We start from the raw sequence: 26,473 nt of genomic DNA on the forward strand, positions 1-26,473 counted from the left end.
CTACGGAACTAAAGCAGAAATATAGGTAGCAAGTTTCAGCATTCAATTTAACGAAAACAGAGAAAATTCAGGCGGACATGTACACAAAATTGGTTCGATATTTTTCCATTAAGAGTAACACTCTATCTTTACTTCGGAACAACAATTCCATTTACATTTTTATTCACAGAACTTAACACGGAAAGTGATTATTACCTTTTTCCTCTACCCGGTAATGACGAGTGCAATTGTATGCTAACTAAAGAAGGTGTGAACTTCCGTCTTTTAATATTTTTAAACAAAACAAATAAAATTACAATTGTTCCGCTTCATTTGCTTTTAGATTGCGGAAAATTGATCTGGGTGATGCTAACAATTAAATTTGACTTAAATTTACGACTGCAGTTGGCACCAAATTCCGCTTTTTGAACGAAAAAAAATATTTCAATAAATTGAAAAACAATAAATAATTTCATTCACAATTATTTCTTATTTATTTTAATAAGAATTGTTAATTTTTATTTAGTTAGTTTCTCGTAATATCACGTAATAATGCAATGAAAAGAAGTTTTTATGTGTCTTTTGCTATCTCAATATTTCAATCAATATGAAAGAAGATTGGCCGGAGAGGAGGAAGGGCAAGAAGGCGAGAGGGCAAAAAGGAAAGTTAATGATTCAAGAAACCCAAAAAAAAAATAAATAAATAAAAAAAAAATAAAAAATAACAGCATTGAGATTACAATAACAATTCTGGCGAAAATATAAACGAATAAATCGTTTGTGAAAAATATCACATCAGACGAACAAACGTCCGGTCTGATTGAGAAAAACTACTCTTTTTTTTAGAAATTCGACATTATTCATCAAGATACTCTTCTTCAAAAATTACACATTCACATGCCGACATGATCGGGGTTTTCAAGTGCCTCACTCCAATCAATAATGGTTGATTTCACTGCTACCGAGTCTCTGTAACGCTTTCTATCACGTCACTGTTCAGCTTCACGAGTATTTTCAATCATGACACATTTCTTTTTATCCGTTGTTTGGAAATTTATGCAACTGGAATCAGTAAACCCACTGTAAATTGAAAAATAATTATCAGAAATTATCATGAAATTATGATACGAAAAGGTTAATGCTATGCAGTAATTGTCAACTGCGTCCCTATATATGCGTTAGACCGAGAACTTTTTGAGCGGTATAATAATGAGCTTTAGCATACTAATATAGCCAATGTAAGAAGAAATTTTTAAAAAGTAAGACACGTATAATGGATTTTGGAATCTATGATACCCACGGCACTTCAAACCAATAGGTAAAAAATGGAGAGATCGTTTCTTAATTAACCGATTAACGAACTTTTGTGCCTGCATTGACTAATTCGCAAATTTCTCAACTCAATCTTAGAAAAAAATGCATTTTATACATAAGTCCATCCTATTTTGACCTATAGCATATACCTATGAGGAACGGCCAGTAATTCTAATGTTGAAATGCACCGAAAAAATATCAGTCCACAATTCTCCATCTTAACGTGAATGCTCCGCGATCTGTTAGCAAGAAAACTATTCATAATAATCTGGATTTTCAATTCAACGCATTTGTTCAAAATATCTTATCATGCTGATTATTCATGTAAATCCTTTCGCAGTTATGACGTATTTCGGATGATGAATAATAAGTCGATGAATAAGCACCAATTTTTCTAAAAGTCAATAAGACAAATAGGTAACAATCCAAATTTCTTAGGATTTCTTTTTGTTTTTCAATTCAAGTTTATGCGAGTTACATGGCATGTCACGAGTATAGCTGCGGTGGTGTCATGTTTTATTATTATTCATATATATATATACATATATATATATATATATATTTATAACCTCCCCCGAACGTTATTACTCTATTACCTTTCCTTCCATTTCAAAAACGAAAAAAAAAACCTAAAAGACCTAAAGAAAACTTAGTGCAAGGACCTTATTTCTTAAGGCGAATGTAACTTCATTATAGTAATTTAAATATCTTAACTATTGTTAAATTTTTTTTTTTTTTTTTTTTTTTTTTTTTTTTTTGAGAATATATACCAAGTCGTCCTTCATTTAGGTACGGTACCGGAGAGAGCAAGGAGGTTATGATACAGCTAAAGATCTGATCTAAATCGAATATTGTTTTCAAAATGATACGTTCTTGATATCAAATGTTTATTTTGATTTTGGAAACAACAAGAAACAAAGAATCAAAATCAGCAACAAATATGCGTGCGGCTGTTATGTTGGGAACGAGAAACTCTGTATTCAATGCAGTACGACTTGTTTTTGAATACAAAATAGAAGAAGTGTTTTACGAATGTTTATTTAGATTAAACTATAAAAGTCTCTTCGAGCTCTGCTGTACAAATTCACCCAAAAAAACCAATTTTTCACTTTTTCGGCCATTTGAAAAACAACTCTCGGCTATGCAAATATTTATACGCTTGTGATACGGGTTTGTTTTCTTTTTATTGAAATAAAATTAATTAAAAAAGAGGAAGCCAGTGAAGTGTGTGCAGTTATGCACAGAAAGATGGAAGATGAAAAAGACGCCTGACTGGCGGCATTTATAATATATTGTTTACTATGAAATCAACTTGCATGCTTGGATCTGATCCAACCGCCGTCTCTTCAAACTAAACTGTTTGTTAAATAAGAAAAAAAAAAGTGGCTTTTGTTCATATTTACGGTATTTTCTTTGTTGCCTTAGAAGGTTGAGATGTACGTATCCATGCATGTATGTATCTAGGTATGCATATATTGCAAATTTATTTATTCTATTACAAGTAAAATAGATAAGTGGAAATGACTTTCAAGGATTTTTTAAAGAAGAAAATTGAAAAAGATTTTAAAAGGTCTTGAGTTGTTACTTCTGTTCGGCGGCAAGGTGGGAGTAGCATAAATAAATCCTTTTATTTAATGCCAAACCAATAAATGAGCGAAAAAATAATCATTTATTGCTGTATATGGGTATAAATATAGATATGCCTACATATTAAAAATCAGTTAAATAAGTGCAGCACATGAAGCGTAAAACCGAACGAAATACACATTTGGTAAAGAGTATTCAAAACATTTATATATATATATATATATATATATATATATATTTACGTTATATATATATACGTTACGCCATGGTATGCACCCAGTAAAAAGAGTCTCTCATGTACGAATAAAGTCATTTGTCTTGAAATTAGATTGTTTTGTTAACTTTGAATGGAATTCGCTCACATCATATGCATGTGAGTATAGTTAACGTTAAAGTAAAAGTGACTTCAATTTATTACCTACACTACCTGTGGTACAGTATATATATTTAGTTTGTGCAGACTACGGTTGTTGTAACATCCAGAAGAACTTGAGACAAACCCACCTTTTATTATACCGACCGAACTAGATTCGGGTTTTTTATGCGCCCACATAAAAATAATTTATAATTTTTGCTGTACTATTAGTTAAGCAAACTGATTAAGGGTATCTAAGAGTCGTCGTTCCCTGGCTATGGTCTTCTTGCTTGTTTAAAAAAGAAATCGTTTTGCGCCAGCTGTCTCGTTGTGCGATTACCCGTACACGGTTTACATAAAATTCTGTTTCCTTTTTCGAATGTAAACGCTTTTCCATAAATCAATTACAAAACAAAAAAGAAGAAAACAGAAGAAGAACAATCAAATAATTAAACAAAACGATTTTAAAGATGATATAGAAAAATAGAAGCAAAGCCTATTAAAAGACGAAAAAAGATGATAGAAGAGAAACTTTCTCCCCCACGCTTCAATAGTCGACAAGGAAACCAACTTGGCTGTCTATCTCGCTATCTGTCTTCGTAAGTCATGCATATAAGCATTTATTTCTTTATTTTTTTAAGTTCTTTTCATTTTCGTTTATTACTTTTACAATTCGCAATGGAAACGGAAATATATCCAGCGAGAAAAGTGAAAACGCACATAAAGTAGCAGATATTAAATGAATTGAATTGAGTTGAGAATTGAATTAAGCTGAGCATCTGTCTTCGATAGTGCACGAACGCCAGCAGCAGCAAGTGGAAGTGCTCGCACTATATTTAACTTGCTATAATAATATTAAGAAAAATATCGTACGAACGACCTATAATTTATGATTACTTCTTGCAACGAAATTTTGTCACGGGGAGGAAGGCAAAAGATATTTAAAATATATTTATGTAAATTTTTGCCTTCTCCATCGTTATTACGCTTAAAGGGCAGGAATAAACTTGAGAGCACTTAGGGAACAAAAACACAATCCAAAACGAATTGACGGTAAAAAGCTCAATATTTCGTGGAATACAAAAAAATAAAAAATTTTAAACCTATACTGAAAAAACAAATTGTTTACACCTTACACTACTACTTATCATACGGTAAGTGACTATTAGGTTTATGCGAATGTTCGCAACACTTCGAAGAATTCGTGAGATAGACTCACTTTTTACCACAGCAGATTTATTTCCAGAATCGATTTATGCATTTCTATGCGTCTCTCCGTCTATTCAACACACAAGTCGCGTTATTCGTGGTATTTCGATTGAATTTGCTGGAGTGATGTGTTTTGATCCGCGTTGGAATTTTATTGATAATCTATCTGTTTTTTTTCTTACCTCTTTTTTATATGAACCAATCAACCAGAGGATGACCTCTATTCGTTCAACACGGTAATGGTCAGTAAGTGCTATACCTTTACCAACTGAGCACTCACTACAGTTACAAGAAAAATAAAGTCTACCGCACTTGAGATTTAAACCCTTTAACACTGATTTGACAGTCGCGATTTTTACCTGCTAGAGCAACTCAGGTGAATGATTTGCGATCATTCTTCGTATAAAGTACTATTTTGAATAAGTCGGCATCAATCAATGAAAAGTATTGCATCTTCATGCTAAACAAAAATTTGGATAACATGGGATCCTCACTTGAACTCCTTACCATATATAACTGTTCTTACAAAAAATAAAACAATTTTCCGCGTTTTAAAATCAAAGTTAATGCAAAACGATCATTTGAGATATCAATTTATCATGGCATGTTTAGACTACTGCATCAAGCCAAAATTTAATTTTTATTAATCCTCAAAATCCTCATTTGACATACCCCCGTATCGCAATAAATTTAGGTATAAGTTTTAGATTTTTCGGATCCATCGACGTGGTATAGAAGTTTAAGCAAAAACTAAAACAACATAAGCAATAAAAGTCGTAATCTCGGGTAACTTATAAGGGAAACATTGTTGCACCAATTGTTACAAATATTTTTCAAGACCTTAGAAAAATTCACTGTAAACTCATTACCGAACAGTAAATTAATCCATCAACAATTACGACGAGCAATAACATATCAGTATACCGTAATTATATAATGAATACCAATGTTCTGAATAACGGACATATTTACCCTTCCTTTTTTAATCTAATTTGACCGCTTTTCCCATTCGTGATTTAACACAAACCTACACAGAAACATATCGACAATTTTGTTTTCTTTTGATCATTAATTAGGTTGACTGGCAAAGAAAACTTTCACTACAACGAATGTGATTGATTTCCTTATTACTTTTAAACGAACTCGAAAAATCGAGGTGTCTATTTCATTAAAAGCGAAAGAAGTTCGCCGAATCTGTCGCAAGCTTCAGTTAAAGAACAAATGCAATTTAATCTAGAATTTGCATATCATTTGATTTCAATGCAATTAAATTGAATGAACATCGTTGGCAAGTAATTAAAATGTAAGAGGAATTAAATGCTAAAAAAGCAACTTACCATACGCACAAAAATAACTGCATTATGTAAAACAAGTCCGCGTAAATAAATTAGCATAAAAAAAAAATATGTATATATATATATATATATATATATATATATAATATATATAAGTATATATGTATATATTTTATTAAAATACTATAAAAAGTGCAGAAAGGAAATTCATAAAAAATGAAAGCAGAAAATGCCGGGACGACACCGAGATACAATGCGCCCGACCTAATTATTGTATACAACATTCATGTACATTCAACAGGGTACACAAATACTTGACTCAATATTTGTATATATCTGCAAAATTGTTGTAGCCATGCGTACAATTACTACAATGTTTTACAATTACTTCGAAAACAACTCCGTCTATAGTACAACTGCTTGTATTTGATTATTCTTAATTTAAACTTAATTTAATTTATGACATACAAGGTATCTATGCTTGTTTGTTTATTTGTCTGCATTTAATTATTCAGCTCTAATATTACATTGGCTGGGATATAATGTGAATGAGTTCAATGCAATTTACTATGCATTAAATTTTAACGAAAATTTACAAACGGAAAAAGACTCCTAATATAAAAAAATGTAAAACTAAGATAGAATGGCTTACACTGATTGGTGAATTTATTGACTTTTTTATTGCTTTCAAATCATCAAGCGATCAGTTTCGACCGGTAACCGTACGATGTCAAAGAAATGGAAAATGACAATAGAGGGAAGAAGAAAACCACGCTTCTTTACCGGCACATGTATAGTACTTTTTTTTTCACAAGTCATAAACGACCAGAAAATTCCATTTTCCAAACACACCCGGGGAATTGTAGCACAGATGTTTTGTTTGCGCTCAAAGTTGATAATGAGGCAAACGCGAAATGGATTGCTGCTGAAAAGAATTTTAAAAACAATCCTATTACGTTCATTAAAGTATTCGAAGCCATTAAACCGATTGTACGTTACGGATATTGTACACAAGAGGTAAAATACAAATTTCCTCAAAATTGAATTTTGAAATGTTGGGTCATGGTCATTGGATCATGTCTTTGGACTAAGCCAGTGAGAAAGGTGGCTTGAATGCGTAGACAATGGAATTTGATGAGTATATGCAATGCATGTATATATTTATTTTTAAAATTAAAAGAGCAAAGCTGAGGCCATGCATTTCCGTGAAACTTTAACTGCAGTTTAATTATAGGGTTTGCTATTGACCTTCATAAGATATTTTTAATAAGTCGTTTAAAATTCATCTATTCTCTGGCCTATTTCCAAACGAGTTTCTTTAAACTATTTTTTCGAAGCAAAAAAAACTCTACGCTGGTCAATATGGTTATATTCGTTTCACAAGACATTTTGTGCAAAATTTTACAATTCAATGAGAAGATAAGAGGAGAGGAAAACCTTGCGCGAATTGTGGCGCTCCCATTAAATTTTTGTAGTAATTTTTTTCTAATTGAAAATTTCAACAGGAACCTTCAGGTGAATAAATGAACTGATATTACTTCACGTTGCCCGCAAAGTAAGAATTCTTTAATGTGCTGCAAACAAGAAGATTAAAATGGTTTGACATCGAAGGGAATTAAAGGCGAAATGAAATTAGTATATTAAGACCAATTTTCCCCCCACTAAACTGTCATACGTTGTATCCTGCTACTGACTAGTACATTAAGTAATTTAGGTTAATTTAACGCCAACAAAAACTGTGCCATTCTACCCATTCATGAAGACATTCACCTCCTTGACCTCAGAGACGACAATGCGGGCCCATTTAAATAATGCAGAATTTAAAGCATTTCTTTAGCTCAATGTTCCTTAAAGAAAACATTAAATACTTACGCTTTACTTGAACTAAGACATAGCGAACTGCAGCATATGTCATTGTTGACACACATCAATTTGCTTTAATGATTATAAGTCTAAAAAGCCGAATTCGTTTAGCTCTATTTCAGGTATTTACTTTTGACATGGATTACAATGTAGCGAACTACATGCAGCTGCGTCGCAATGAACTTTCACACACTATACACATTGACCAACCTTAAAGAATTCAAAAATCTAGAAAGCGGTATTCCTTTATCTCTATTTTTCTAAAATTCGAACATTAGATACTCTCTCTTCTCATAAACTACAACACAAGGAACTATACACCACCACTGTATCACAGTGAACTAAAAGACGATGTGAAACCAAATTTGTTTACCTCGATTTTTATTAAAGTAACCATCAGATGGTTACTCTCTCTCTCTCTTTCTCTTTCTCTCTCTCTCTCTCTCTCTCTCTCTTCAAGTAAACTGCAACGTAGCGAACGACCACACGCTATCAACGTGAAGTACTTAAAGGGCTCTGAGTTGAAGCAATTTCTCTAGAAGTGAACATTAGATACTTACCCTTCACTTAAGCAAGTGAATTTCTATATGTTATTCGTTCAACTTGTCTCGCTTCTTCCCTTATGTCTTTCTACTCATATAAGAAATAACCGAGAAAACACAAACAAATGTATATATTAGGTTGGGGGAAAAGATATCCATTATTTTTATATGAACTTCAGGACTTTATTTAACATGCTTCGGATTATCCGATTTGGGTCAAATATGCACCGTTTTGTTCTATGATTTGCTGCCATTTTAAAGGTAACTTCAAAATGTCTCTCTCATAGAAATCCTGGTCTCTATTTGCAAAAAACTCTAGTAGTCGATTTTCACAATCCTCCCTAAATTCAAATTTTTTATCATTAAAGAAATTTTGCAATGCAAGAAAAAGATGATAATCGCTTGGTGCCAAGTCCGGACTGTATGGCGGATGCATTAAAACTTCCCAACCAAGCTCCCGAAGTTTCTGGCGAGTCACTGTAGATGTGTGTGGCCTAGCGTTGTCCTGGTGGAACACGACACCTCTCCTGTTGGCCAATTCTGGCCGTTTCTGGTCAATCGCTATCTTCAAACGGTCCAGTTGTTGACAGTAGAGATCAGAATTTAGCGTTTGGCCATATGGAAGCAACTCATAATAAATAATCCCCTTCCAGTCCCACCAAATGCATAGCAAAACCTTCCTGGCCGTTTGAGGTGCTTCACCGCTCTTTGACCACGATCGTTTTCGCACATGGTTATCGTATGTGATCCATTTCTCATCTCCAGTCACCATCCGTTTAAGAAATGGGTCTATCTCATTCCGTTTGGCCAAGGCTTCGCAGATGGAAATTCGATCCATCATGTTTTTTTCTGTTAATTGGTGTGGCACCCAAACATCGAGCTTCTTTTTGAATCCAGCTTTGTGCAAATGGTTTAAAACTGTTTTATGGTCGATTTTTACCTCCTGGGCGATGTTACGACTGCTAACATGTCGGTCACCTTCGATCATTTCTCCGATTTTATCGACATTTTCGACGACCGGCCTACCTGTGCGAGGTGCATCTTTAACATCAAAAATTCCTGAACGGAATCTACGAAACCAAAATTGCACATAATTGGCTGGTACAGTATCGGAACCATAAACACCATTCACAATTTTAGCCGCCTTGCTCGCATTTTCGCCTTTGTCAAAGAAAAACTGTAAAATGTACCGAATTTTCTCTTTGTTCACTTCCATTTATAACACGCTGTAACTCCCAACTGAATGCACCAAACAAAAATCAGCAAAAGAATTTTTTTTACTGCGAAATGTCACCTTTCCAACAAGCCTAAATCTGAAATTGTTTGATCAATACTTTACGAGAAATCTACCAGTGCAGCCATCTACCGAAAAAATAATGGATTTCTTTTCCCCCAAACTAATATTTTATCCATAAAATATATCATTCACGGATTTAGTTCATATATATTTATTTACATGGACTCATAATAAATAGTTTGTTTCTCCAAAAAAGCGCTGACTTGCAGCCATTTATAAGGCATCCGTGTAAGATACGTGAGTGTAAGGTACACCTACATATACAGGCATTTAATTATTGATAAACATTTGTTTGCATGTATATATATATATATATAATGTATACACGATAGAATATGAAAATTTTTATGGCATGTTTTATGTATTTAGCGATTGTTAAACAAAATTTAATTATTACATTTCGATCCAAGTAATATCGCTGGAGAAGAAAAACGGAAAGGGGAGAAGACGAGCGAAAAGAACGCAGCGCATATTATAATAAATAAACCTTACATAAGTCTCTGAAATTTCAATTTTTTTTTAGAGAACAAATAATTTAAAATGTTGCAAAACTACTTGAGAAAATATTGAGAAATCAAACGCTTACCTTAACGATTGATTTTTGTTTCGCTTGTATTTCTTCTATAAAAAATCGTGAACAGTTTGACACTCAATTGACTTTCTGGCCCATAATAACTTTTAATAATTTGCTTTAATCACTTATTTATAATTTTTTGTAATATATTTTTTTAACAATTGACAATATTTGCTCTCTTCACACAAACTTTTAATTAATTAATTCAATTAATTTCTTATTAAATAATTTGCTTTAGCGTATACTGACACTTAAGCCCCGGTTCATTTATGCATTTATTTATTCATAGTTTCTTCTTCTTTGTGATGTTATGAAAACATTTGTTTCTGAAAGCTTCACACTAAGCACAACTTCCAGTACAAAATTGAAGCTTACTCTGCGTGCATAAACATAAGTGCTTTCCATTCTAGTATTGCTCTGTTGCAATCACATATCTCATCTTATTTTTGATTATTACAAATTTATTCCTTCACAAGAGGAACGTATAGATATGAAGTTAATGCTGTTATTAATATTGTCTTTCTTTTATGGCATTCTTTACAGAACGTTGAGCACACAATACCGATGGTTGTTGTTGTTGAGCGAAGAAATCTGAAAATAAATTTAAGAGAAAAACAGTTTTTTGTTTTTTTTTTGTTAATATTGTTGTGCTTCACAAAATCGTGTTGAAATCAATTAATATCTATTTTGAATCAAAACAAACGAGATTATGACAAAATTATTTAAAATTCCTAAATTAAAGTAATTCAGGCATGAATCTTTGACAAGGTTGGATCTTTTGCAAGGCTTCGCAAGCAAAATTTTTACAAAATTGAGTGAGTGAGAAAAAAAAAAATATGATTAAAAAGAGAAAAATTAGTACACTCTGTTTCTTTTTTCTTTCTTTTTTAGGACATTCGCTCTTTACTTAGTAACATATCTGCTGTACACACGCTGCTCCTTGTATTTATTTAATTGACCACAAAATTATAGTCAATAAAAAAGAAATATTTAGTAAATAATTTTTTCCATTGTTTTTATTTATTTATTCATATATTTACATATATACATGTTGTGCTTTTGTACATATAGCGAACAATTTCGCCTCCTATCTCGTTCTGCTCGCATGTGTGCTTAAACGAGAAAAGTTGCGGTTTCATACGCGATACAGTATTCAACCCACATGTGCACACGGCCACATTTAACCATATAACCCGAAAACAAACTGTTCTGTTTTCTTTCAAACGAGAATGTGTTGTGTAGAACAGCGCCATAGGTTATAAGGAGATTAATAAGAACAATACTGAAGCAGGAAAAAAATCAGCAAATTATGTAAACATGAGACCTTCGGTACTAAGTAAAATTTGCTGTAATGTCCGTTTATATATGCCTATCACGCAATGACGCTCGGAAATACCTTAAGTTCACGGCTTTCGTTTCTTTGATGATATGAAGACGCGTGTATGAGAAGGAGAGAGGACAAAGAAAAACGAATAATATGCGTAAGAGAACATGTTTTAAAGGCATCGTTTAATTATTCACTTTCTATATAAAAAGTCCACCACTTGTTTCGAGTCAATTTTCAACAACAGTTTGAACTTATGTAATGATAGTCAAAATTTTATAAATCTTGTATTTTTGTATATCGTGCCCTACTGTGATGATTTCATTGGAAAATGTCTACTACTCACAAAGAGTATATTTAATATGAAATAAGATTATAATAAAATAACTTCACAAAATGACGTCCACATCTTCTAAAATATATCATTATGTCAGACATACATTCATAATGATGGAAATTTATGAGGAAATCCGACAAGGACGGATGGACGAATGAATCGTGATGTATATATTCGTCATAATACAAAATTTCTTTTTTTGCCATGACATATATATGTTAAGGTATATTAAACTTGTGCGAATGTATACAACACCCAGAAGGACTTCACATGGATTCATTGTTTATTACATCAATCGATCCACAATCATTTCTCGAATCTATCTAAACATGTCTGCTGCTCGTATATTCTATGCTGGAACAACGACGAACAATATTGCAAATGGTTTCTTTTAAAGAAATCATCGGATACGGAATTCTAATGTGAGTATGAAAGAATTCGAAAGAATTTTTTGAACTTACCTCAATCACATACATTTTTAGCATTTTAGGAAGCAAATCATTCCAAGATTTATTATGCTAAATTTGAATCATATTGGTCTCCTCTTCGGATCCCAAAGAAGAAGAAAAAGATTTTCAAAAGAAGTAGGTGTTTACACTACACTAAAGTTTCATGTTTGGTATGCTATGGTGAAAATAGATTAAGAATTTCATCAGGCAAAGTGGTATAGTAGTATAACGTTTAGTAATCGGCCTTGCTCAACTACAACGTTTTAACACTTGAAACTTATTCGGAAACTCATCAAAGCATAAATTGTAAACCGGACCAAGAATTCGCTTCCGAACTAGGTTTTAGCTATACGTGCTATAGGAAGACGACTTGTAACACCGATGAGAGCACGTTTACATTGCTATCATAACGAAAAATATTTTATTTGTTTATAAAATGCATTGATTAAAAATTAATATAATCATTTCCCCATTTATAGGTGGAAGGACGAAAGCAATGAAATAATTTAAAACAAGTGAAAACATTACTATCGGGCAAAGCCCGAAATTAAATATTCTACACGACTTCAACTTATAAATCTTTTAATAATAAAACAAAGTTTATAACTTGTTCTCATATCAAAGTTTATAACTTGTTCTCATACACATACTCGGTTTGTTAAAGGACTTATTGCTCTCGATTTATTTTCTTTTTAAAATACCAAAAATTACCCCTTGTTATCATATGAAAATCTATTCTCTGTAGTTACATTCATATGAGAGAGAGTTCAAACATGATCTCATCCCCCTGAAATCTAGCAAGTTTATTTTTTCGTCAGTTCTTATCCAAAACTATTAAAATTTGCAAATTTTATCAATGGAATCTTACGTGAGGAATACTCGTTAAAGTACTCTGATCCGATTCATTTTCAACATAGCTTGTCTTTCAAACAAAACAGGTCCATGTATCAAATTTTATCAAAAGAGCTTGAAAATTGCAAGTAGAAAGCAAAACGATATGTAGATATGTTAGACAAAGGGATGAAAAGAGTTTCTTAATCACTGGGAACAAAACGAGTGCGTTTCAAATCCTTTTGGGTGTTACAAACGTTCTCACATACTGAATATAGCTTTGATATATGGTGTAAAAACTATCCGCCGTGAATACCATTTAATTTTCTTCTCAATTAAAGGGATATTGTAAATCGGTTTGTCCATGTCCATCAGTCCATCCATAGTTCTTTGTTGAAAATCTCGCGATCTGAACAATGGAAAGCGTGAACTTTATATACCCACCGTATCGGTAATAAGACTGATTAGTGGATCAGTCCAATTGCATAAAAAATTTAAATCGTTTGTTTACTTATATTTCTGTACAACTTTACACCAACTTTCAGAATATAGGCCAAATTTCAAAATTTTTATATATATGGTTTCGAACCGTATGAGAGTCCAATAGTCTGGCAATTATATCAATTCGTATGCATTACGAACTCTATTTATTAAAGGGATTTGACCTCGAAAGCTTCTGTCTGTACATATAATTTGCTCATGTTAAAGAAGATTGATAACAGTAGAAAACGTGTTGGATACTTCGACTAGCTAGAGAACAACTATTAATCATTAGATGAGTAATTAAGAGAATAACCAAAAAAACGTGTGATATTTCCAGTCAATTACTTTATGAATCTATATAAAAACAAGAAAATTGCACTTCACTTATAGCTTGAAAACAAGTAAATACATGTAAGAAAGTTAGATGAGAACACATAAGTCGTCACACCACCCAAAGAACTTCTATACAAATTATAAGTAAAATACCATTCGTAGATCTATCGCACCAGGAATCGAACATGACGTCTTCCGGCCTATGGGCGGGCATCCTAACCAGTAGGACATACTATAACCATGTAAAGGCGAGCAATTTATTTTTAAGTTTCTTTAGATTAAGGAAAGCAGAACCTTGCACTTGTTGCTATACGATATCATAAAAGGAAATATATGCGCTTTTCACGCACACGTAAGCGTCGTTAAGACTTTTTTGCACAAGAACATTTTTCTTCAAACTTAGTAAAGTGAGTATACTTATTAAAGAATTTATTATTCTTCAACAATATTCACCAATTAAGTGTTAGGCTTTACTGCTATATAAAGGTTAACTTTTTTGTAAGAATTTTAGGAATATCGGGAAAATTGCGATCTTTGGGCTGGACAAAAGCACTCATATATAGACGTTAGGCAGGCGGACGGATAGAGATGCTTTATTCCGTTTAAGAAAAAATATTCTTAAGCGAATGGGCTATTAATAATTTTAGAAGTTCTTTTGGAAGTTGCAAAGATCCACTCAAACTTAATATGGTCTTACCATGCATCCTAACCTATAAAAACATATATTAACAAAAAAAAAAAATTTATTTAACTGATAGAACATTTATTCAAATTTGGAAGCGAAAATACTATTTGTAAATATATCGTCTCCTTGCACCAATTACTAATACCTATTAGCGAAATGAAAAATGGGATAACAATCTGTCATCTGACGCCACGTCATTTAATCGAATGAACGTATTTTATATTAACAAGAAACCAAAAGTTAGCCTGCGGTTATTAGTCGATAAAGTTGGTCGCGAAGATTCAGCTTTTCAGCTCGATCTTTGCTACCGTAAGAATTACCTCACAGAAAATATTGAAGGACAATTAAAGACTCTAACGGTAAGATAAATAAGTCTCTGACTGCCCATTACGAGTGCAATGATAACTTTAGCACATATCCCTCCATCAGAGTGGGTATAGTTGTCAGAAATTAGCAAAGAACTCAACACCTGATAATGCTGTTAACAAAAAAAAAAAATCAATCAAATTTTTTATATGACCACCAAAGCCAGACAGATCCTTGATAGAGTTAGTTCATTGATTACCCGAACCTCACAATTACATTTTCATTTACACATATATACACTACATACGAGGTTTTCAAATTCCATTCGTATTAACGAAAGTATATTTTCACTACAGTGTAAAGTATGAAGTGTATTTTGGGTATGAGTTGAAATCAAATGAAAAATCATATTAAGGTCCAGGGTCACTTAAGTTCCAGTAATGGAAAAACAAAATTCATCTTCTTGCTTTTTGTACCCATCATTATATACTCATTTTGTTTTTTTTCCAAAATATATGTAAAATTCAAAAGGAAGCTTCAGACATCCTACAAAGTATACATATTCCTGATCAGCGTGAAATTCCGAATTGATTTAGCCACGTCCGTCCGTCGCTTGATTTGAGTGGTGTTTGCTGTTGACACTCTCCTGGTCGCAAATATGAAGATATCGACTTCAAATTTAGTAGAAACACTGGCAATCTTTGCACGCAGGTTAGTCTTGAAAATAGGACAAATTAGTGAGAGCAGAAGTGCGTGGTGGAGCGTAAACTGAATACAACTCCGTTTTTTTGAACAAAAATCTGTGGATATTTGCTCGTTACTCAGAAATTATTACAGTTAGAATGTTGACTTCTGTTACATTTGCTTTACGAGACACTTTAATCTCTAAGTCGAAAAATGGAACCAATCGGCCAAGCCCACACAAACTCAAGAATAAGTAATTTAATTTTTCTCACTCTTTTGAGGCTTAATGGTTATTTATCATAAACCAACCCAGACAAGACGTTTAAACCTATTTTGTACACTCGTCAAATGAAGATATATTATCTGCCTAAAAATGGCTTAATTTTAGTATGAATATGGTAGACACCGCGATTAATTTTTCTTAATAACACCGGCGATATGGGTACCAAATAAAAGAATTTCGAGAGTAAAATGCGAAATGCAGAGTGGTGGATATGTGAGTTTTGGCCCCCGTCGAACATAAGTTTCTTATTTGTTTATCATAAATTAGTGATCGAAAATGCAGTAAAAAATAAAAACTAAATTAACGTGCAAACAACTAAAGAGCATAGAATTAACATTGTGCTTATGGAAAATATATCATCTGTATGAAATTGCAAAGGCGGGCAAAAATATCTTTAAATAATTCCAATTTTTTTTTTTTTTTCACTGTCCAATGTTCATTATATATCTATATATATAAATTGAAATCAATCACTTAGTGATTGCAATTCAAATTCTGATTGATTTGACAAAATCAAAGAAATCACGTACTATTGGAGGAAAAAATGAAAAAAATGTTGTGTAGAGTTATTTTGCCTTTCAACGAAATCATTATCGTATGTTCCCCAGGTTAATGAAGAAGTCTTTTTAATATATTTAAATTTTTTTTTGGTAATGACTTCATTTTTTTTTTTAGCGAATTGAACGTACTTACGAAGGCATTTGTAGATTTATATCAAAAATGTTTCGTAGAAAGTTTTACGTTTTGATTATTTAATTCCACTTTGACTAAAAATCATGAGAGATCCATGTAAGCTTAAGACGACATATGGTTACAATCATCTCACTAACGCGCTTACAATTAGTAAATAAATCAGTCCACATCGGATACAATTTAATCATATCATCATCATATGTACATTTATATTTGTATATATGTGTATATATGAATATATCTATATATGTATATATGATCCGCCTGAGTTGCATAGTAGGTAAGGGACCTTGACTAACAACTCAAAGACCGTGGGATTCAAACCTCAACTTCGGTGGAGTGTTCAATAAATCTGACCAGCCTTAGATGCTAGTGATGTAAGACTTTGCCCTTAAAATTTATTTCTCCAGTTAGATTAATTATAATAACAATAACAATAATATATATATTTATATACGAAGTGTGTTCAAAAGAAAAGGTGACTTTTCAAACTTCGAGGGCTATGTGCAATCGCTTTCCGAATGTTTTCTTTTTTTTTTTTTTTGTTATATTGGTACACAAGCCATCAACATATGTTGTGTTGACATTATCAGCCATTTGACATTTTGAGTTCGTTTTTAACAGATGTAAAAGATAGACGTGTTATAGCGTGTTTGGCGATTTTTTGCTCTCGAAAAAAATGGATAAAAAAATCTATGTCAAATTTTGTGTGAAAACTAAAATTAAGTACTCCAACTAACTTCAAATGCTTACTGTGGCATTGGCCAAGTCTGCTTTAAGCAAAAGAAAAAGTTTTTTTTGGTGGTGTAGGCTATTCATTAACGACCAGGAAGATGTTAATGACGAAACACACCAAAATTTATATTTACTTCTCTCATTCTCGTTAAATTAAATTGAAAAATGGCCTGCATTTGTCTATAGGGTCGAATATAATCGGCAAACAACTGAAAGCAACAAATCTATTCGCACAAGTTTCTACTGTTTATCATATGACAAATTTCCCACGACTTTTCGGAGTTAGCTCATTGTATGGTATATTAAGTTACATACTTTATGTCACGGATATTACTTTTTATTTGTTTCTATGTTAACGCTGCACCTGCTTTTATTGAACTTTGATAGATAAAGATAGCAAGACATATCCACGTACATATTATACAATGTTATGGAATGGGGGCAACACATTATTCTCATATCAAACATATTTGCTTACTTCCGCATAAAAAGTAACGAAAAGAAGCGGACAAACAAATAAACAAACAAATGATTCTAAACGATATGTTTTTAAGCGAACATAATATTTATTTCTTGCGATCATTATTTTTAGATTAATGCGGTGAAGTACTCGGCCTATACCTATTATCTATGAACAACAAAATTTCTACTTTTATGTGAAAGGTAATTTTTTTTTTAATGAAATTTCGTTTACTTTGATTTTTATGATTTAACAATTAATTATAAAATTTTATATTACTTTCTAGATAATTGTTGAATTGAGTGATTTTCATATGAAAGTGCAATCAGAATCCAATCTTTGATTAACATTACGAATAGTAATTCATTTTAGGAAAATGTCATAACCCTTCGGACGGATATTGTTGTTCCAAATTAAAAAAACAATTTGTACAAAAAAATAATTCATTTAATATTTCAGAGAAACTGATTTATTTGAAATGCGCGAATATTCATTCCATTTACCGTGTTTGTGTTCGACCCATTCGTTTTTCTTCAGATTAGTATTTATCATGACAAAATTTCTCATCGTTTTTATGATAAATTACATTTCTGCTGAAATTAAAACTTTTTCTTCTCTGTATATATTTTACGCACACAATTGCAATTTTAATTGTGTGTATATAAACTTTAAGCATACATACATATAAACAAACATACAAAAATACATACACGCACGTAAGCATTCACACAAGCGTAAACATACATACAAATATATACTATAGTACATATAATCTTTTCATTTTAAGTTCGTTTTCGATCATTTAATTTAAATCCATGTAACTATGCGAGTGTATATGCATTATTACTCAGAGTTATTAAATCCGCGCTATCCATATTTATTCACCATCTCTTTTAGTATTCTGTGTATATATATGTGTATATATGTATATTTATATTAAAACAAAAAGAAAAGAAAAACACTCATAAATATTTGACCGTTACAAACGCTACACATAAACACACTATTACAAGTAGTGGTCTGTTGGAATTTTTTCTCACCTTTATTAATATTTAATGAACTTTTTGCTGTATGTAACATGCGTACTTATATTTTTAATAAATTATTAATTCAATTTATTTGGTTTTGTATTTTCAAAAAAATAAATAAATAAACAAAATAAACACATTTTATTTAATTTTTTCGATAAAAATAAATTTTTTTTTGATTTTTTTTTTTTAATATTTTGCATTGAAGTTTTTTCTTTAAAAACTATATTCACCATAAATTGAATTGAAAATTAATTCATTTCTTCTTCATGAATTTCTCTCGAGTTTTAAATTAAGCATAAGTAGGAAAATCGTTTATATATATTTTTTTTCTTTTTGATATTAATATTTTCATTAATATATTTATTCTTAATGCCTTTTGCCTTAATGCCTTTTATTATTTTTATTTTAAATCCGTTCACACGTTAACACTTGCGCTATCGGGAAAATGCTATAAGTTATCCGCTCGGAGGCTAAAAGCCTACTGGATTTCTTTTTTCTTCCGTCAATATGAGTGAGTAATTTTTGGTTACTCAGCACAACTAACAATAGCATCTCGTCATCGCAGTTCTTTTATGTACGATATTCTACTAAATAGTAGCGATTTGACTTCGACATAGAAACAGAAGAAAAAAAATGAAGAAAATTATGGAAATTCTCCCCATACATACACACACACAGACACATACACATCATACACATCCACGTAGATACGCATTAACACATCCAAAATACTCTCTCCTTCCCTTATTATATATGTGTTTTCCAAACGTTTTATCCTTAAAAGTGTTTAAAAACCATGTGTTGGAAGATGTTTTTTTTAAACATATATATTTTTTAATCTTCTTTCATTACAGATGAATTTTCAAATATACATTTTTGAAAAGATTTAAAATTACATACATATATTCTCTTTCTATTTGTCTTTAAAAAGAAAAAAAAATCTTTCATTTTTCAAATAGATTTTGTTATTATTTAAAAGCATTTTGATTGATTATCACTTTTTCGATAAAACGGATTTTACTTTCTTTTATATATTTTGTATATTTCCAAAACGTGCAATATTTAGAAAACAGTGTTGCGTATATTACACACAGGCACGCACAAAAACACCCGCACACAGACACAGAGGCAATTATACATTCATACGACGAGAAAGGATCTAAACTTTCCTGTTGCAGCATGGTATTACTGTTTTCAGAGATTCTCCGCAAAGGCTGTTATGTTAATGTTCTCTCCTTTTTTTTACGCTCTCTTGCAGCATTAACTGGAAGTAAGTGTAAACTTACTACTCACTTTCCTATTCTCTTTTTCGCTCTCTGTCTATCTATTTCTTTCTCTCTCCCTCTCTCACCATCTTATTCATTCCTCTTTCGGCAAAGATACTTACTCCTTTGCCATCATAAAAGTTGACAATCTGAATGCTTAGGAGGGTGATATGCTAACAAGTGGAGCAACAGTTGAAATGAATGAATTATTGTGAGGGTAATGTAAAAAAAGAATAAACACATTTATATGCATGCAAACATATTCATATACAGACTTATTTATATGCACTTTTGCATATGCAAATATTTAAGCGTACAGCATAACAAGTTTTCACTTAAGCAATTCTTCTTCATATATTTCGAGAGGATAGCTTTTGCGAAACTCGTAAAGTTAACACTGTCCCGGTAGGTCCCCCGAGGCTGCTAAATTTACAATACATTAGTTAAATTTACAATAAATTAGTTTACTTGTAAATTGCAATATTTTTTCATAAACGCGCTCACCTTTATAAAGATTGATTATTCGGATATGAACGTGTTCACGATAGTTCGATATACGGTTCTCAATATTTTTATTCGGTTTTTTTGATTTGTGTTTTTTTAATTTCCTGTAAAGACTTGTGTGCTGAGAGCTCTTTTCATACGCGCACGTATTAGAGGATAAACTCTAAAGCTGGGGATATAGTTGTCGTAAGTGATGGCAGGTTATGTCACTGAAAACATCGGGAAATGTTCACTCTCGCTTCGTTGTTAACAATTAATGATCATAATGATTGTATTCGACGTAGTGGTTTGAAGAGAAACGCAACAGCAACTGGTGACACAGAGAAAGACTTTGTCTTTGGCTTTGAAAGTTGCCATTAAAGGTTGCATTTAATTATGGCATAACATCTATCGTATTTGTGATAAAATTACTTAGTTTGGCCTAATTTTTTTTTTTCTTTCTTATAGTAACGTCGAAGCATTCATTAGTTTATACCATTTTGCTCAAGACCCGAACTTTTATCGAACTGAGAATCTACTCTTTTTCTATTTAAATAAATTGAAATAATGAGCAATTTTGGTGTTTTCTAAAACACAAGCTTTTATTATCAAACACAAACAGACACATACAAACCCACACAGGCGAGTGCACAAGCATTTACAGCGCGAAATATTTGATATAAAAGAAGTCGCGTTTAATTGCGTTGAAAGGCATAATTAAAATTAAGACAATGCTACTTTTCGCAACATGGCAAGCGAACGCTATTGTTTTCATCGCTTTTATGAAACCAATGGCGGCAGAGTAGCACAAAAGACAAAAATATAAACATAAATGTAATTACCGATAGTATGTGAAAAACAATGCCAAACTTAGCGGTAAGTAAAAAATAATATAGCCTACTTTTAGGGTTAATGTTTAAGTCTTCCTTATATGTAAAGTTACATCAAAGCAAAGTCTTTTAGCCATTCCATGCAATTACGTTTAAAATTTCATGTTCTCCGTTTGGAACTTAAACAGGGTCATTTTTTTCTAAATTTATATGTACAGAAAAAAAGACAAAAGCAAAAAAACAATTTGTATCAAAAAACGAAAGATTTATGAACATATCGGTTGTTTATATGAAAGTAATGCTACCTTGCGGCGGCGAATTTATGGGTTATTTTCTCAAATGTTTTTACGAAAGATTAGCTAATATATTAAAACCAATTTTTTACAAATATTTGTACATTATTTGTACATCATGTTTCTTTTTTTTATATAACTCCTCCCTGGATATATATATATACGTGCAGGCCGTAGTTTAGTTACTAAAACAAACAATTAAAATAACTCTTGAAATATTATACAATGCCTGGTGAATTCGGCAAAAGTTCTTTGAAAATATAGGTGTAAAGAAAAAGGCGTCGACTTAAAGGGAAAACAATATATGTTTTTTTTCTACAAAACGAATCTGTCGAAAATCGTTGGTACATGTACACAACATTTTTTTTCCGAATTTTTAAGGATAAAATGGAGGCGTACCATCTTATAGCAAACAATCGTTTCTTTCTGTATGGCAACGATACCGTACCGATCTATTATCATTTAAACCAATAAGAAGGGACTTACTTATAATCGCTTCTTGAATTGCTCTATGCGATCTGAAGTACGAAAGTAAAACGGAAACGCACACAATATGTCTAAACGAAGAAGAAAATATTCAAATAACTACTCCAAGCAAATTGACTGCAAATTAGTGACATTTGCAGGACAAAATTGGGTTAAGATAAGAGAGAAGACTTTTAAGTATTGTGTTCTGGATTGCTAATGATAGTTAACTATGCAGAGACGTTTCTTACATTTCAAATCCTTTTCTGGGAAGAGGTGTTTGAAGCTCGCAAAAGGAAAGTTTTACCAAACTATTCATCCTGAAGGCAATGTTCGCGACAGTTCAGCTGTGTAGAGCACGCGCCACTAACAATTATCGATGAAGCGAACTGTTAACACAATTTTGGAAAATTAAGCATGGGCGGCTAATCATCATATTATCTATATACAATCGAACTGTTATCAGCCCACAAGTGCAATGTATGCTGGTACGTAGCCTGTTACTAAGTTTTCTTAGATACTTTATACTGTCATGAAAGTAAATTCTTATCGAACTATTATTATTATTATTATTATCACAAAGTCGTCTTCTAAACAATTCACTTAAAATTTTCGCAAAGAATTTATTATACAGTAATGTCTTTCCAAATGTGTCCATTAATTTAGTTTCCTACGAGCGAATTATCGAGCTTTCTTTGAACGTCTTCAGGGCCCGAGACCAGAAAATAGGAAATCATTTTGTATCAATGTGAATTCATATTATTTTCAAGTTATGAGAAATCTACAATTTATATAATTTAAATTTTGAACTTATCATGGAAAAAGTTCCGTAAAGCCTTTATTAAATTTGACTATGTTTTGTTTAATTATATTTTAAATATTATATGTATATATATTATCTTATTTGAGTGCTTATTAAAAAATTGTTTACATAAGATATGATAAGTGATGCTGAAAATCATCTCACAAATTGCACTGTCGTCAGTTAAAAATTCTTTACGACAAGTTCAGACGTATCTTCGACGCTATGAATCTTGCTAATACAGACAGGCCCAAAATTGTTGATGCCACTGATAGCCTACCTAGATTACAGAGCTATTCGAAATCGCTCGACTTCGGGCCGGAGCACCATCAACAACATCAAATTAAGGAATATCATCTCAAAATGCCGTGATAAACTTAACATGCTGTGTATACCAAGTCACAGTGGTCTATTGGGAAATGAGCAAGCTGATCGAGCGTTGCTTCTATACCTGTAATTATGGACGATATCATGAGCAAATTACAAATCATAACCTTCTCGAGAATTCGCCTTGGCCACACAACTGTAATACATCAAAGGATCTTCTTTTCCAATCTGCAATTATGGAAAAATTCTCATAATGAAGCGCAGCCTTTGAGATTGCCTTAACTTTTGCTTTATAGGAAAAATCGCACTCGGAACAATCAATCCTATGGACATCCCGAAATCAGCTACAGAAAGCGATATCAATTCCATATATTACTTTACTAAAATTACTTGGCTCAACATTTGATTTTCTTCTCTATAATACAGCTGATAGCCTATGTTGTCAGTGCAGAAGAATTTATTTCATTTGTCTAAGAATTATAATAATAATAATAATAAATTTATTCATTTTTCTATTTAGTTAGATAAAAAATATTTTTTGGTAAAGCATGATCAAAAAGTAAAATTTACGAAAATAAGAAAGGTGCATCCTTTCCGCTGCATTACCCTCATAGTAGTTGGCATAAATACCAAAAGTCAATAAATTATCAGTTTCCGATGTTAGCTGATGGGAGACCTCGTATGAATCCCTGCAAAGGAAAGTTATTTTCAATATAAAAGTTTAAAAATTCCAGAAAAAGAGAGCACGTACCCTTGGAGCGATTTTGACCAGTTTATTTTACTGGCTGGAACCGGCAGCAAATTGCTTTTCAAACTGTTGGGCATTATTAGAAGGTGTTTCGATCTCTTGAATAAGCCCTTTATTGAAATGCTTAGAAATACTGCAGAAGAATTCAAATTACCAGGCGTCGATAGTTCACCACAACTGGAAACAGACTCAGTAACACAAGCGTACAAAGAGCATATTTTTATATTGTTCCACTCTTTTTTCTCATATGTACGCTTGCCATCGAAAACACCTAAACGATAGTAATAATTAGGCATCGAAGAATTCATTGTCGACGTGCTTATGTTGAATTGACAGCATAGGTTTCCATGGCATAAGGTCTTTCCATCCATATCGGTTTCTTGTTGAAAATTCAACAAAATCGAATTGAAATTTTCAATCTGAGGATCCTTTAATAAACGCAAGTATTTTGGCAAATTATACGCAGTCATGGTTGACGAAGTCAAGTTAGATAGAGAAATATTTAAATTCCTTTTGGGTACTTTTGCTTTATACAGCTTTCTTTCTCCCACGTTCCCCGTAACCATAACTGATACTAAAATTCCATTTTCACCCGCATATATACCAGAACCCGTACTGCCATTTACGGGATAACTAGCGCCGGCCGCTAGCAAATTGACATTATTACCCCATGACCAACCCATTTGCAATTGCGCCGCTGCAAGATATGAGCGTTAGATAATTAAATAAGTAATTAGTCCTTTTTCATTCACCGGTCAAGAAAGGCAGCTCCGAGTAAAATTTGCTTGTAAATATTATATCCGTTATACCAAATCGTTCCACCAACTCTTGAGCGGGCGTATAAAACAGAATATCAAAACATATAAAATGTCCAAAACGCACCCCAAAATCCGTCTCAAATATACCATATTCCTGCTCGTAGCTGGTGTTCTTATTTTCGACATAAACGTGGGTTTTCCGATATCTCGATATCACGCGACCATCGCGATCGAACACCACGTTTGTATTAAAAATATTTAAGCCATTGTGAGAACATGGGCGCGGATCATTGGCATTTATCCAACAAATTTCCTTTTCCGTTAAATTAATCACTAAATATTTTTTAAATCTCTGCGCTGCACATGATAATTCGACGAGAAAATCAGCATAAATATTGTCTTCCTCGGACAATGAGCAAGGTATAACGTTATCCTTCTTCGAAGGTACATACGTCAGCTGGAAATCCTTATTTAACGTTCCTTCAGGAAACACTATAATATCAACGTCTTCCGCTTCAACTGATCCTATCATCTCTTTATAAGCTTGCAGATGGGTGCTTAAAGCATCGGTCGTACCAATTGCTTCCGGGCGAAATTCTGCTACACCTGCTATATAATAAAATTGTTCGGCGAGACCATCAGATTGCCTCTACAAGAGTTGCTTATCAAAATAATTGATTAATTGTTGTTTTAAACTTAAACTTACCAATGAAGAGCATCGCTTATTGAAAAGTAAAACTGAAAAAATCAATTTTAAAATTTGTATAGGTTTTGAATTCATTTTAAATGCTTCAGACTGTGACCTGGAATGTAACTTGAGCTCTATTAATTAACTAATTTACGGCATCGACGCTCATTAAAAATCCAGTTAGCTCTTAACATTTTTTATGTAATATTATTTGATGTTCATTTTTGTAATGCGCTCTTTATTCGTTTATTCGTGTATACGTGTACGTCTTCTTTTATAAGTTTTTGCTTTTGCTCAAACAATCTTATCGAATTTAATGAGAGATTATAAAAGTTTAATGAAGAGTAAATATGGTAATATAGGTTAAAAATGACTGCTGATCACAGCTAATTGCAGCATTTTCCGTTCGTCATCACATTAATAATGTAAAGCTGAACGGAAACCTCTACCAGATCACCCTACATTGAAGAACATTGCAAGGCTGCCTTTGTAACACTTTCTATTTACTTCAAAAAAAAGGGAGGGAAAAAAACCCAACCTTGATATTCGAATAAAATTCAACTTTAAACTTTAATTTAAAAACACAGAAAACTCATGCACAAAAAAACTGACCTCCTTTGAGTGCAAAAAATAACAGAGCAAAATTGTTCATCTTTATGCGCTTTACTACCCTACTCTACTATTCAAGTTGCTTGAACTGTTAATGCGTAAATAGGCAATTATTTATTTGCCTATTAATTGAGTGCACACACACACACAGACACGCCAATATCTTATTCTCTCTTGCACGAACATTGAATGCTCGCATAAGCAGGTGAATGCAAGCGTAACTCGGAGAATAACAGAGATAACACGATCGTATATTAAAATTCATGTTTCGCTTTTAAATTTGAACATTTGGAACAATTTCTTTCTATTTAATCTTAAGTCGTCAGACTAGTTTCATAGAACTATATAGCTTCCAAGTTCTATATAATCAGCATTTACGACAAGTAAATGTGTAAATATTCTTTTTTTAGTACCGATTTACTCACCATATTTATTTTTATATTTTATTTTTTTTTATTTTTTTTCATTTTATTGGAAACCACGTATTTACGAGCTTATCTGTTTATCAATGTCAGTCAAGCGGCAATATCAACGATAGGAGTTATTTGTGTGTGTG

General features: G+C 32.2%; 2 protein-coding genes across 10 annotated transcripts in view; both read right to left on the bottom strand.

The window, feature by feature from the left end:
• LOC119637842 (voltage-dependent T-type calcium channel subunit alpha-1H) overlaps positions 1 to 18,700 on the bottom strand; it is a 139,918-nt gene extending 121,218 nt beyond the window's left edge. For all 9 annotated transcript variants that reach the window (XM_038034214.1, XM_038034287.1, XM_038034234.1 and 6 more), the window contains exons 1-2: positions 18,659 to 18,700; positions 10,028 to 10,606 (exon numbers count right to left, since the gene is read on the bottom strand). The gene's annotated coding sequence lies outside the window, so the exon portion shown is untranslated. The remainder of the gene's footprint in view (positions 1 to 10,027; positions 10,607 to 18,658) is intronic.
• Positions 969 to 25,902, bottom strand: LOC119634467 (vanin-like protein 1). Its single transcript, XM_038028684.1, has 5 exons — positions 25,327 to 25,902; positions 24,615 to 25,269; positions 23,866 to 24,559; positions 23,657 to 23,803; positions 969 to 1,059 (listed from the first exon to the last, which is right to left on the bottom strand). The coding sequence occupies exons 1-5, from the start codon at positions 25,399 to 25,401 to the stop codon at positions 969 to 971; spliced, it is 1,662 nt and encodes a 553-aa protein (XP_037884612.1). The 5' UTR covers positions 25,402 to 25,902.
• Positions 25,903 to 26,473: the final 571 nt, after the last annotated feature.

The sequence above is a fragment of the Glossina fuscipes genome, unplaced genomic scaffold, assembly GCF_014805625.2.
Source record: "Glossina fuscipes isolate IAEA_lab_2018 unplaced genomic scaffold, Yale_Gfus_2 0, whole genome shotgun sequence".
Classification (NCBI taxonomy): Eukaryota; Metazoa; Arthropoda; class Insecta; order Diptera; family Glossinidae; genus Glossina; species Glossina fuscipes.